Source organism: Perca fluviatilis, chromosome 12 (assembly GCF_010015445.1).
Source record: "Perca fluviatilis chromosome 12, GENO_Pfluv_1.0, whole genome shotgun sequence".
Classification (NCBI taxonomy): domain Eukaryota; kingdom Metazoa; phylum Chordata; class Actinopteri; order Perciformes; family Percidae; genus Perca; species Perca fluviatilis.
The window spans coordinates 31,361,633-31,376,124 of NC_053123.1; the positions used below are offsets into that span (position 1 = coordinate 31,361,633).

A 14,492-nucleotide genomic window follows, 5' to 3' on the forward strand; every position below is an offset into this window, starting at 1 on the left:
TATCGGATCGGTGCACCCCTAATCATAACAAGAGTTATCTGGAGACACTTTACAGATAGAGTAGGTCTAGACCACACTCTATAATTTACAATGTACAAAGCCCCAACAATTCATGACATGACACAGACCTTTTTCAATTTGCTTCGGAGAGACGGTGACAGACTATTCATTTTGTTTCTGTAACACTTTACTTGAAGGTATCGACATAATCGTGACATGACACTGTCATAAATGTTATAAACAAGTCATGAACGTTTATTAATTAAAACTCGTTTTTCACAGCTTTGGTCAACTTTATCAAAACATTTTTGTAGTATTTTTTTCACGATTTTTTTGTACTTTTTTTCGAACTTTTTTGTCGTTTTTTTCAAAGCTTTTTTTATTATCACTTTTTAAAGTATTTTTTATTTTTTTTTACATTTTTGTCATTTTTTTATTTTCCCCCAATGTTATCATATTGAATTAAACACTTGACCAACTGCTTGTTTTCAAGCCATGATGTCTCTCTCTCTCATGGGTGGGCCAAATTCTCTGGGTGGGCAAATCAGAGAAAGGGGAGGTAACCTTGCTCCTTATGACCTCATAAGGAGAAGATTCCAGATCGGTCCATCTGAGTTTTCATTTTCTCAAAGACAGAGCAGGATACCCAGGCCTCGGTTTACACCTATCACCATTTCTAGCCACTGGGGGACCATAGGCAGGCTGGGGGAACGCATATTAATGTTAAAAAACCTCATAAAGTGAAATATTCATGCCATGGGACCTTTTTAAATTCAACAAGCAATGTGTTAGTATTTTGGCAGAATACTGACAGAAGAAGAACAGAAATGCAGAACTGAGTACACTTTAATATCTGTTCATTTATTGCACGTCACATCGTCATCGCGATATTCAACAACGTTATCGCATATTTTCCTCACATCCTGCAGCCCGAGTTTAAACCCTCCCTGGGTAACTATGACCTGGATGACCGAGAACCTTCACAGACAATAGTAGTGTCCTCTTTGATACAAAATATTTCTCCCACAGACTGTACATGACGCACATGTTATGTCATCTTTTTCAAAGTGATCCACTGTCCTTAGTTGTAGAATTAACACAGCTCACATATTCTGTGTATGAATATAGAGCGTATGAATGCATGCTGGTCTTCCTGCCTTATTTGATAATGTGTCTCTCTCTCTCTCTCTCTCTCTCTCTCTCTCTCTCTCTCTCTCTCTGTCTCTGTGTGTTTTCAGATCTGAAGAGGGAGGCCAGCATCTGCCACATGCTGAAGCACCCCCACATCGTGGAGCTGCTGGAGACGTACAGCTCTGACGGGATGCTCTACATGGTTTTCGAGTTGTAAGTCTTCCGTCTGGCAAAGATCCCAACTCAACCAGGGCTGCACAATTAATCGCGATTTTAGGGAGTGTGTGTGTGTGGGGGGGTGCAATATGTGGTAATAAGTTAAAGGCAGAAGATGTGTCCGTCCCTGCCTACACATCGTGTCCTACAGACTTAAGGAAACATCTGTGTTCAGTACAGATCCTCGCAAAAATCACATTATAATCCTTTTAACTTTTTAGTTTAATTTGAATGTTAGAATATTGAGAAAAATGATACAAAAATGATCACCACTCCCTCCAATACCGTGAATCATATCGCAGTTGCAGTATCGGTCAAAACTCTTCGCAGTGACATATTTTCCTCTGATTGTGCAGCCTTTAGTCGCTCATTGCCAGACCTTCCTCCACGGCGCTGCGGAGGAGGGTCTGGCTAGTCCACACAGCATTCCTGGACGGGAGAAAAACCTGCTCTGGTTTATTGGTATTTCTTTAAACCAATCACAATCGTCTTGGGCGGTCAGAAGCGCCGGACGGAGCCACGGTGCCTCTGCTAAATAGCCTCGGGAAGGAACTTGTTTTGGTGGAACGTGTGTACATTCAAAAGTAGTTTTAGTCGTGCAACAGAAAACTCAGATAGGATAGATAGTCTAGCTAGCTGTCTGGATTTACCCTGCAGAGATCTGAGGAGCAGTTAACCATAGTCCTCACAAATCAGCCGGAGGTTAGTAAGTAAGTACGTAACAAGTATTTGTACAGCACCTTTTCACCGATAAAAAAGTGCTTCACAATAAATTGTATACAATACAACAAATTAAAATACAAAGAACATTTTAATACAAATAGAAAACCTAACAAACAACCATATGAACCCCTCGACTAACTAAAACTCTGCTAGAATAGCAGTTTTAAACTGAGCGCCAGGGGAACCACGAACAGCCTCTGACCCAATGAGCTCAGCCTACGTGTGGGAGTCTGAAGCTGTATCAAGTCAGAGGTGTAGGGAGGAACTTGACCGTGCACGGCTCTAAAAGTAAGGACCAGGATTTTAAATTGAATTCTATACTGGACTGATGACCCAGTGAAGTGCTGCTAAAACAGGAGCGATGTGTGCTCTTTTGTTAATGTGAGTTGAAAGCTTTGCAGCAGAGTTCTGAACACCCTGGAGACGGTAAAGCTCCTTCTTACTCACACGCCAACACAACGTTGTCGACATAGACTGTGTAGTCCTAAACTCAACGTGATTTAACATACGAGTCACACATCCAAAAGGCCCCTCACGCCAACACACACACGTGGGCGACCGAAAGAGAAGGTTACCTGTAGGAGACGCGTGGCAGTCACAGTGGGCCGCAGCTACGCTACAGGAGAGTGTGAAGATGAAGTGTGTCGGGGGAAACAAGACTCCCAGTAAGATTACAGCGCTAGGAGGACGGTCGCAGCGATAGCAGCACAGAGAGAAACTCTGCGGTGGTTTTATATAATCAGCATTGATGGGAGAAAGCTTGTGAGGATGGGGGTTGGGGAAGAGATAGGCGCAAAGGGGGGAGACAGTGTGCAGAGGGAGAATATATATATATATATATATATATATATATAAGAAGAGAGAAGAGATGAGATTAAGATTTCACACTTGCTGCTACTTCCAGTCTTTCTTCGAGCTGAGAAGGGCTTCCTCCCAGCCGGCTCGCTATCGTCATCTTTCCTCCTCTTCTTCCAGAACTAATTCCTTTATCATTTAATTCCGTTATCGCTGAACAGGCGAGTGCTCGCGTTTCTCCGCACACAGTTCTATCACACGGCCCGGTGCAGGGGGGAGAAAACTCTCGCGGAAATGCAAGTGAGCTCCATTTTTAAAAGGGATTTTCATGGCCGTGGTGCTCCTTTTGTGCACATATGCTTGTGTTTCCAACACACACACACACACACACACACACACACACACACACACACACACACACAAACACGTGCAGGTAGATTGGAGGCAATCTCTGAGTAGTGCAGCCCTTTGGAGAGCAGAATAGATAACTGAGCAAACATGGTGGATAAAGTGGACAGCTGCCCGATGTGAGGACAATATGCCTCGTCATTGTTGAATATCTTGATAACGATATTACTTGCGATAAATGAACCGATATTTAAGTGTCTGCCTTTTCTGCCTCATTCAGTATTCCGCTAAAATACAACAACTTGTTTGTTGAATTTAAAACAAATGAAAGGAAATCATTTCCAACGTTCTTTTAATGAACAAATTGAAGATGGAGTTAAATATAAAAGGCAGCATTAAAAATAGAATGACATTTTAAAGTGCTGTTTGTTTTTTTTTCACTGATATTTTCTTTTATCTCACTCAAGAGAATCTCTGGGTGTTTTTCACGATGTGTCGCGGTCTCTACGCAGCGTTCGTTTTGCGATGACGATTAAAAAAACAAAACGATTTTTTGTGCAACAGCCCTACTCTCTACCTCCCAGCTCTCCCTCCCATTCCCTAAAAATGTAGGGGTGTTGAAATGAATCGTTGCATCGATGAATTCTCCCGGTGCTCCCGATTAGCCAATTCGGGCCTGCTTAGTTACTTTTGTAAAAAAAAAAAAAAAAACTGGTGTGCAGCTCTGTGATCTGAGCAAATACAAGTATCGGATCGGGACTCGGTATCGGCAGATATTTAATATTTAAAAAATCGGATCGGGGGGGAATCAAAAAAGCTGATCAGGACATCCCTAATCTGACTGCTTGAATGTGTTGATGAAAACCATGCGTGGCAATATATAACAATATTGGGGAGGTGACTCTTAGAATCGTGAGACCAGTTTGAGAGCATGTGAGAGTGTGTGTGTGTGAGGTGATAGGAGTGGAGGAAATATGGATGTGCTGCAGCTAAGTGTGACATCACAGCCCTGTTTAATTGGTGCCGAGGCTTAGCGACAATGAAGAGCAGTTCCAGTAATTGAGGAAGAATGGGAACAGAGACTGACCCGGCGGCAGCAGCTTAAATGACTGGCTGGTAATTAAGTGTGTGTGAATCTGAGGATTGTCACTCAATCTTCTGTGTGTGTGTCTGTGTGTGTATGTGTGCATGATTGTGCGTGCATGCGTGTTTGTATGTGTGTGTGTGTGTGTGTGTGTGCGCGTCCGTGCGTGTTTATTTGTGTGCGTGCGTGCATTTCTGTGCGTGCTTACGTGTCTGTGTGTGTGTGTGTGTGTGTGTGTGCGTGTGTGTTTGTATGTGTGTGTGCGTGCGTGCTTGTGTGTGTTTGTGTGTGTGCGCGCGTTTGTATGTGCGCGTGTGTGTGCGCGCGTGCATGTTTGTACGTGCACTGTGTGTGTGTGTGTGTGCTGCACATGATGCCAGTGATCTGATAAAAAATTAAAGCATGGATGTGTTTCTATACTAATCGTATTCTCTCTGTAACAAAACCAGGCTGTTATTCATACCACAGCACAATTGCAAACCGTGTGTGTGTGTGTGTGTGTGTGTGTGTGTGCGCGCGCGTGTGTGTGTGTGCGCATGTGTTGTCGGTAAGCAGACAGCAGTGTGTGTGTAAGACCCTAATGGCCACAGCTTAAAAGCGAGCAGCAGCTTATTGATTGCGAGGTGCGACAAGCTGTCACCTCTGGCTATAACCTGGGTCTAACTGCGCTGAGTAGCTGGTGTTGTTAGAGCCACATTGGTACTGTAAATTACTCTGGAGGGATTTCATAAATGCAAAAGCATTAAAACCTGCTCACCATTACAGCAACAGCTCCTCTTCCGGAAGGCTCCGTTAATATTGTGGAGCTGCATGAAGGGATCGACTGATATGTTTTTTTCCAAGGCTGATTTCGATACCGATTATTAGTAGTTAATGAAACCGATAACAGATATTTGGAACCGATATGCATTTACAGTGAAAATAAAAATCTTTAAGTCAAAATGAAGATATTTGAATGTTACAAACTCCATCACAAAACTTTGTTTAAATGCCTTAAAGGGGAAATGAAGCACTCAATCAAGTTTACATGATTTACAAGATGGATTTCCACTATAATCAACAATTATATAAGAAACATGACAATTGTAAACATATAAAAGAAAAAACGTTATATCTTTCGCCGCCATTGTGCAGTATTCTAACATGTTGTCAAAGAGACAGTGAAAGATAGAGATAGTGAAATACAAAGATAGCGAAAGACAGAGCTAACGTTAAGTTAGTGGAAGAGACAGTGAAAGACAGGTAACTTAGTGGAAGATTGAGACTGAGGAGCCACAGGACAGAAGAATACGAAAGGGAGGCCACTATTGTATTGCTCCTGGATGTAAAAACGATTTTTACAGGGTCAAAGCCAAAGACAAAACAGTCCATTTTCATAAACTGCCGCTGAAACGGAAAACTGTACCGCTGCGCTGGCTAACGGCTCTGAAGAGAAAGAGCCCTGCGATGGGCGCTGACTCTAGGGTTTGCAGTGAACATTTTCTGGAGGAGGATTACATTGAGAAGACCTTTTGAGTTTGGTAAACTAGTTGCTTGCCGGACCAACAGACTAAAGCCTGAAGTTGCTCCTTTTGTCTTCAATTTCACTGCCTATAATGTGTGCTCTACTGACCGCCCAACATACTCCGACAACAGCAAGACAGAGGCATCAGTCCACCGTAGGGACAGGGCACTAAAACGGGCCAGCCAGGCAGGGAAGAGACAGGTAGGGCATTCAGCAACCCACAGAAGTCAGCATCAAAGATACCCACACCAAAATCAAATAAACAATATTCACCAACATCTATTAAACGTATGATCATCATGAGCATCTCTCAGTCCAAACAGCAGCTCTCATAAACACCTGTTAAGTTAACCCTCCCAACCCAAAACACGTCCCCTAGCCTAAATATTTCCGTAGCAGCATATGATTTATCTGATGTATCAATATAACAGCCAAAATGACTCCGAAATTAAAAATAAACAACCATTAAAAACACCTGAAAGCATTCACCTAAATCTCGCGTCCTAATTTGATTCACTAGCCAGAGAAGGTCAACACAGTTGACAGAAACCTCAAAGAAATATTTCTTACCGTGACTCCAACTTTCCATAGCAGTCATAGCAGCCTTTTTGATTGGCTGATGTCCGCTGTTCCAGCTCATTATATATATATATATATATATATATATATATATATATATATATATATATATATATATATTTATATATATCTATCATTAATTGTAACATCTATGGACAATCATGCAACTTGCTACATGAGTAATATCCATATGACTTAAACTAATGTTATAGCATATTAACATTTAAAGATGATACTGTCAAAGAGTATATTATAGTTATGTTTATATCGTCAATGTGTGTGTGTATATATAAATACACATTAACTATCTCTCACCAGGGGAGAAATAATGGGCACTAGTGAGAAAAAAAAGCGTAACAAACATCCCTACTGTTACACATTTTACTCTTATGTTAATAAAACACCAAATAAAGTAATTTTACTGATTTAACCAACAATTACAGCACATCACTGGTATGGACATTGAACCAAAAATTATTATTATTACATGGTTATTGTAAGAGTAAAACAACAAGAAACAGCGTATCAGTATAAGATTGTTTTATATGCTTTAAACCAATAGTCAGGATGTGAGTACAAAGTATTCCGTGATAAGGCTGTCAATATCAGTTGGGTACCTAAAAACAGTAAATGTGTTTACAGGTTAGGCAGACATGCATGCGTCTGGTGGCCAGTAGCAATTTCCCAGAAGCTGACATCTGTAAGGAGATAGAGCAGGAGATAGGTAGTCCACATCCTCTCAACAGTAAGTGTCAGCACCCAGACAGATCCACCTGAACAGGAAACGGAAGAGGGAGGCAATAAGCAGTACATTTGCACAGGCACTTTGCCAGATGACATACTTATTAACAACTACATAATAAAAAATGACCATTTATATTTTACTTCTGTGGAAGGCTTCTCCCCAGCTATGGCACTGTCATCTCAGCAAGATCTGGAACTTAGCAGTGCAGGGCTGTGAAGAGTCTGAGGTAGAAAGTTTAATGGAAGAGAGTCAAGATAATTGCAATGAAGATGAGTTTGAGTTGGGTAGAGAGGAAAGCATCAGTGATGAGGATCAAAGTTTCAGTGATGTTGAGGATTAGGGCTTTGACTCCGAACTTCGTTATTCGAATATCATTCGAATATAAAAAAATAAATAATGATATTCGAACGAATATTAGCCAGCCCTTAATATTCAAACCTGTTATGGGCATTATTTTTTGTAAATGCGTTTGCTTGTAAACGTTGTTTTCAGTTCAGATTCCGAGGCTTTTTCACACATTTCAAAATGTAACTACACGTCGCGGCGACGCACGTCTCTTGGCCGTGGCTCGGTAGCGGTGAATTCCCCGCTAATTCTCAAAGAAGGCCGGCTCGCCCAGGGCCAGGGCCAGGACCAGGGCCAGGGCCAGGGCCAGGCCAGCTCAGCGGCGTCTTTCTCCCGTCGCGTTCCGCTGTCTCTCCTACCTACACCGGCGCCGCACCCTGTCCCTTCTCCCCTTCCTACCTGCTGCTCAGTGCTGCTGCACATGAGGAGAGAGCACAGAGGGGAGGGCGGGGCTGCTCCTCAGTCACACAACAGAAAAGAAAGGTGACTGTTTCGTCGGCCACAGGAGAGAAATACATTGCGTGCTCGCTGGACAATACTGGCGACTCTTTTTTTATTTTACAGAAAGTCGCTGTCTTTTCTACAGAAAGTCGCCACATTTGTTGCTAGTCGCTTTTGTGAAAAAAAGTCGCTAAGTTGGCAACACCGCCCACACACACTGGCTCGACGCACACACCAGCACACGAGTATAAACATCAGACCACTTACGTAGGCTACGGTGAAAGCTCCGAACTTCCTGTCGAAAGCACACGGTTTGTGTTTAATCCAGGGTCTGACTTCATTTCTTTTTTTAAACTGAAGGCATTTAATGGTCAAAATATTATTAATAAATATTCGAATATATTCGAATATTAATATACAAACGAACTTCGAATATGATTTTTGGGCAAAAGTCAAAGCCCTATTGAGGGTGAGGTAGCAAATGTCTCACGAGCGAAAAAGTATTGTGTCGACAGGAGAATTGTTGAAGCTCTTTCATGTGTGTCATTGGGAAGGCTGTGGCAAATGTTTGGTGAGGCCACCGGCAGTCTCCAAAAGTGGATTTGGGCTTAGGATCAACACAGAATGCATTGATGGCAAGGATTTTATGTGGCATTCTCAGCCTTTAGTTAGAGGAATTATGGAATGCAATGTTTCTGTACCTGCTGCTGTATTTGTCACTGGAAATGAGTGCAGTCCATTCATGGAGGTGTGCGACACCATTGGTCTGGAAACCATCTCAAAAAGACATTGGTTCAACATACAGAAGGCCTATGTCATCCCAGAGGTCAACAATACCTGGACAGTACACAATGAGGTTGTACTGAGTGCCTTAGGTGATGAGCGGCTCATCGTGTCAGGAGACTCCAGATATGACAGTCCAGGTCACAACGCCTCATATGGAACCTACTCACTCCTGGACATCAAGTCGAAGTTGGTGGTAACACAGGAAACTGTTCAACTCACAGATGTGAAGAACAGTTATTGGCTTGAGGTGGATGGTATGGAAAGGTGCCTTTCCAAGTTGGGAGAATATGTTGTGACCATATCTGTTTTGGCAACCGACTGCCACCCATCAGTGCAGAAAGTCATGCGTCAGGAATATAAATCTATACAGCATGAATATGACCTCTGGCACATTGTTAAGTCTGTCAAAAAACGACTGCTGCAGTGCCACAACGAAGAGTTGTTTGAGTGGATCAGAATGATCACAAACCACCTCTGGTTTTGTGTCACAACATGTGAGGGAAGTGTGACTAAGTTGAAAGAGAAGTAGATCTCAATCCTGCATCACATTACCAGTGTGCACCATTGGGTATCTGGTGAGACAATGACCAGATGTGAGCACCGTACCTACACCCCTGAGGAAGAGAGTCAGCGTCCATGGCTCCTCCCTAGCTCTGTTGCCTTTCAGCAACTGCAGAAGATGGTGCTTGACAAGCAGCTCCTGAAGAAATTGGAGAAAACCACAATGGGCATTCACACAGGACAGCTAGAGAGTCTTCACTCCCTGTACACGAAGTACGCCACAAAGAGGAAGACATTTCTGAGGGAGAGTTTGGAGGCACGTCTGCGGGTTGCTGCTATGGATCAACAGCAATGTGGACCGGAAGACAGCTAAAACAAAGAAAGGTGAGGAGCAACATAAACACCAGTACTCCAAGTCTGCTCAACAGTATGTGGTGACCCCCCTGAAGGTGGACAGGGATTATACCTTCAGGAAGAACATAGTGGCAGGAGTGATAGATAGGTGCAAGTCGACATCCATCCGGGCAACATTGCAGGAGCTGAAAACGGAGACTGTTATCACGCTGGCCCAGCACAAAGGTGTGGAAAAACCAGAGAAAGCGGTGTCTGTTGCCAAGCATCTGAGCAGATTCGCATCCTCACAGTCCTATAACAAACCCTGACTGAGGAAGAGCAGAAAGAACAACACAAAGTTTATTAACATGTTAAAGTGACTAACACTACCCTTGTCAAAATTCTTTTTTTCCTTGATTGATAATTTCCTTAATTGTTCCATGATTACACTGTATATTAGAATTAATTTAGAGCATTTTTTTTCTAAATGAGTTGTATGGATTTACATTGTAAATTTCCCATTATTTAAAGTACATTATTAGTGCAAGTCTGAGCTCAGTTCAGTGTCAGACAAGGTCTTGTCATTTAATCACTATGCCTATAAAATAATTATTTGATGTTAAACTTTCAAATGTGTATTAGAGTATTTACTCTATTAGAGTGATTGTTTAAACATACAAGGCTTTACATCCATGGTCACAGTATACTGAGCCAGTACCTCAACCACCTAGCATGACTTACCTGCATTGCTGTTAAATATTCACATTCCTTCTCAAAACTACTAAATAGAATTTAAATGCCCATTAAACCACTTGATGAAAAATTACAATAAATCCTCTTTAATGGCATACATTGAATGCAACTTAAAATTCATCATATGCATATTCAAAACCATGATATTCCAGGGATGGAAAAACAGCCCTGATGGAGCCAACAACACAGGCTGAAATCGGAATCCGGTTCTTCTTCCCCAAATGCCCTCTGGCCCAAAGGGTAAACTGCCGGTATGCAGTCAACCTGAATAGACTGATGAAAAGAAAGAAATGTATTGGTTAGGTTTCAAATAATATTTTTTTTGTACATTTCATGGCCTTATAAAACAATTATTTTGTAATGTATATGTACACATTTTTTTAGTAGTTTAGTATAACTACATGTATTCATACATTTACTCTCCAGAACTGTTAGCTATTCATGCAGTTCCACATGATTTAGTTCATAAAATAGTTGTTTACATCTGGTTGTGTAACAAGCTTCCAGATTAAAGTGACAGTCAGTTACCAGGGGAGGTCTGCTGATTGTTGTGTTGACCACAGGGCCACAGAATTCTGTTCAATGCAGTTTGTCTGTATGGGTTTTGCACTGCAGAATAACATTGGTGATGTAATCTAGCACATTACATTATGTATTATTTGTATCTTCTATCACTTACAAGAGGGTGAATAATTTCTGTCAGATTACAGAATATGGCTGCGTTAGTGATGATCTCAGTCAAGTTATTGACCATAAACCTGGCTGAATGTAGGAATATCCTGACATCAAACTGTCTACACCATGTTGTTTTGACCGCAAACAACTAACGTTAGGTACAGTCATCATTAGCTAACAGCTGTAAGCATGAACTAACTCATGCTAACTTAGTGTTTAGCTAACTTAGTGAAGTTTATTAGTACCAGACAAAAAGACGACGTCTAACGTTATATGTAAACAAACTGCACATGGAAACATTGTTCGCGATGTCTGCCATCATATTCCTGTCTCTTGTCAACACCATGTAAGTTAGAATGTGTTTGCTGTAACGTTACTGCATACAGTTAACCTTATCGGACCATTCGGCAGCGGCTAAAGCTAGCTTGACTTAGCAGCTATTGATGGGACGCTCCAGTGTCTCCGCTCTGACATCCTTCTGGGAAAGCCTTGCCCCTTCCAACACGTCTACCTCCCGGCACAGCATGGAAAATGTGCGCGCCATAGTGATGCAGGATTGACCACGTAATACATGGTCAAGATCAGCCTCTTGACAGCAGATGGACTCGGACACGGTGGGCATCGCAGTACAACAGCCACACTGACACCAGGTAGTGTTGCCGACCCGCTCTTCGCCCCAAACCACCACCGGCTGCTCGATATATCGACGTACCACTGCTCGGTTCCCACGCCGTATCAGCTCAAATGCGTACGCAATGGGACACACAGACTCAACAGGTCTTTCAAGTTCGTCTTCCTCCATTTAAAATCAAGTGCGTATTCAGTACGGTCCAGGAACGCTTCACTCTCTTCACTCACCAACAGAACCAACCAACCCCGTTACGTAGGCTGGGACGTCACTCCAAAATGGCGACTTGCTAGGTAGATAGCTAGCTAGAAATTACGAATATAATTTTGTCATATCTGTGGTTTTAACAACTTTTTAAAATAAAATTTTAGGCAAGGTGATTTTTTTTTTATATATATGTAGCTACTAACAGTGCGAAAACATGGACGTTTCATTTCCCCTTTAAAGGACAATTCCGGCGCAAAACGACTCTAGGGGTTAATAACAGATGTGTACTCACTCAGTCGTTCTCTGGGACATGTTTTCATGCTAATCGAATGTGTTTGTAGCTTGAAACAAGCTAACGCGGACCGCTGATTAGCTTACAACGCTAGTATATGGGGCACAGGGAACGTAAAAACAAATCGCTATTTTATACCACTAAAAAGGCTCAAAATAGCACCACACTTCAACGGTAGCATAATGAGGATCCCTACATGTAAAGCGAAGCATTGAGAACATTGTAAGTGTACAGACAGTTTATTAAAAAGATAGATTATAAAGACAGTCGCCCGCCGTCTTGGGAGCTACTGTCTTTATAATCTGTCTTATAAAGTTCTCAATGCTTCAGTTAACATGTAGGGACCCTCATTATGCTTGTTGAAGTGTGGTGCTATTTTTTTTGCCTTTTTAGTGGTACAAAATAGCGATTTGTTTTTACGTTCCCTGTGCCCCGAATACTAGCGTTGTAAGCTAATCAGCGGTCCGCGCTAGCTTGTTTCAAGCTACAAACCCATTCGATTAGCATGAAAACGTGTCCCAGAGAACGACAGAGTGGGTACAGAAACTTTGAACGTAATCCCCAGTAACAGAGAGTCAGATAGTGTTGTGGGCGGGACATTAAGTCAGACTCAGGGATGGATGGATGGAAATTTTAGGCATCCAGTAGCTAAGACAACCATAACACAACAAACACACATATATCTCACATACATAAAAATCACTCGCAGAAATTTAAAGAGTGAACCAGTGCGGAGGGACAGACACCGAGCTGTAGCCGAGCCAAAGTAGAACACTTTTTAATTCATTAACTTTTATCGGTTATCAGTAAAAACCCTGACACTGTCAATCTGCTAAACCAAAAAACAGATGTCTGAAAAAGGGCTGGTTTGTTTTGGGTCTCTGTGGTCATTCGGCGTCTCTTTGTAATCGTTTGTGACCGTTATTATGAGATAAGAGAGACTTTATTGATCCCACACCGGGGAAATTCCCTATCACCATATCTGGGTCTAAAACGTTGGAAAAGCTAGAGGAGATCATCAATAAATAACTCTCAATAAGCTCAAAGACAAAACTTGCTGAAGACGTCCACTGAGGACAGACCACAATCTTTAGATCTGAGAGAAGTTGGTAACCCTTTACTTGAAGGTATCTACATAAGAGTGACACGACATAAGAGTGACACGACACTGACTTGTAATCATGTTCTTGGAAAGTCAAACTTGCCTTCTCAAGTTTGTTTGAAAGTACGTGCAAAAATACTAAATTCCCTCAACTTTAAACCGCTCCTCAATCTTTCTTCAATTGTTTTCTCTGACCGCTTTAAATCCCTGAGTCAATGGAGATGTCCACAGGAATAATGTCAGCATCATTACAGCTCCGGTCGTCTCTGTTGGGGGGGGTTTCTGCATCAACTCTCCGAGACGAAAAACATAATTACAGCTTCTCCTCTCCTGACCGGCCGGCGTCTCTCATTTCACCTTACCTAACCAATCACAGAGGCGGCTTATTAAGTGTGACCTTTCCTTTCGCAGCCAGATTCCTGCCCTGACCTTTTCCGCCACTCTGATCCTGTCTGTGTTCGTCTCTCTCTCTCCTCTCTGTCTTTATTAGTATGGACGGAGCAGACTTGTGTTTTGAGATCGTGAAGAGGGCAGACGCTGGCTTTGTCTACAGCGAAGCGGTCGCCAGGTGAGGTGTCCTGCATTGGATTTTCTTTCCTTAAAGCAGGGGGTCTTCAACGTTGTTTTAAGCCAAGGACCCCTTCACTGAAAGAGAGACGGAGCAGGAACCCCCTACTACATATATTAGTATAAAATTTAAGTCGCATATTCAACTGGGCCTACAATAACGTGTAGGGCGGCCTAAAGCCTTTATACATACCTTCTTAGTGCATGGAATACTAAGCTATTGAAATAATAATTAAAACATGATTTTGTAAATCACACATGTATGTTTTAAACATACATGTGGCACGACCACCTTACCTATTGGCCAGTAAGCCTATCAAGGTTTTTTCACAAATAGGCTGATTTACATGTGCTTATAATATGTTGGAAATTATTATATATTACTCATCATTATGTCATGTTAAATTTTGAAATAAACCTTCAAAAAATTAATACTTTGGTGCCCCCCAAAGCAGTAACTGTGAGGACCCCCTAGGGGTCCCGACCCCCATGTTGAAGATCTCTGCTTTAAAGGGTAACTTAGGTTTTTGTCAACCAGGACCCCATTTTGCTATGTGTGTAATTGTTTGTGTGTAATTGACCGATGGGAACAACAATCTTTGAAAATCTCAAATTGCAATGTAATCCACACAAAGTCTGACAACTTTATGGAAAGGATCCCTACAGAGAGAGATCTTTATTGAAGGGTAAAATCCTCTTTGTTTAACCAGAAACAGCTCTGAAGTCGCCAGCGCGTA

General features: G+C 42.0%; 1 protein-coding gene across 1 annotated transcript in view; it reads left to right on the forward strand.

The window, feature by feature from the left end:
* caska (calcium/calmodulin-dependent serine protein kinase a) overlaps positions 1 to 14,492 on the forward strand; it is a 217,587-nt gene that overhangs the window by 96,994 nt on the left and 106,101 nt on the right. The window contains exons 3-4 of the mRNA XM_039817259.1: positions 1,239 to 1,344; positions 13,679 to 13,756. Coding sequence (XP_039673193.1) covers positions 1,239 to 1,344; positions 13,679 to 13,756 — 184 coding nt within the window. The remainder of the gene's footprint in view (positions 1 to 1,238; positions 1,345 to 13,678; positions 13,757 to 14,492) is intronic.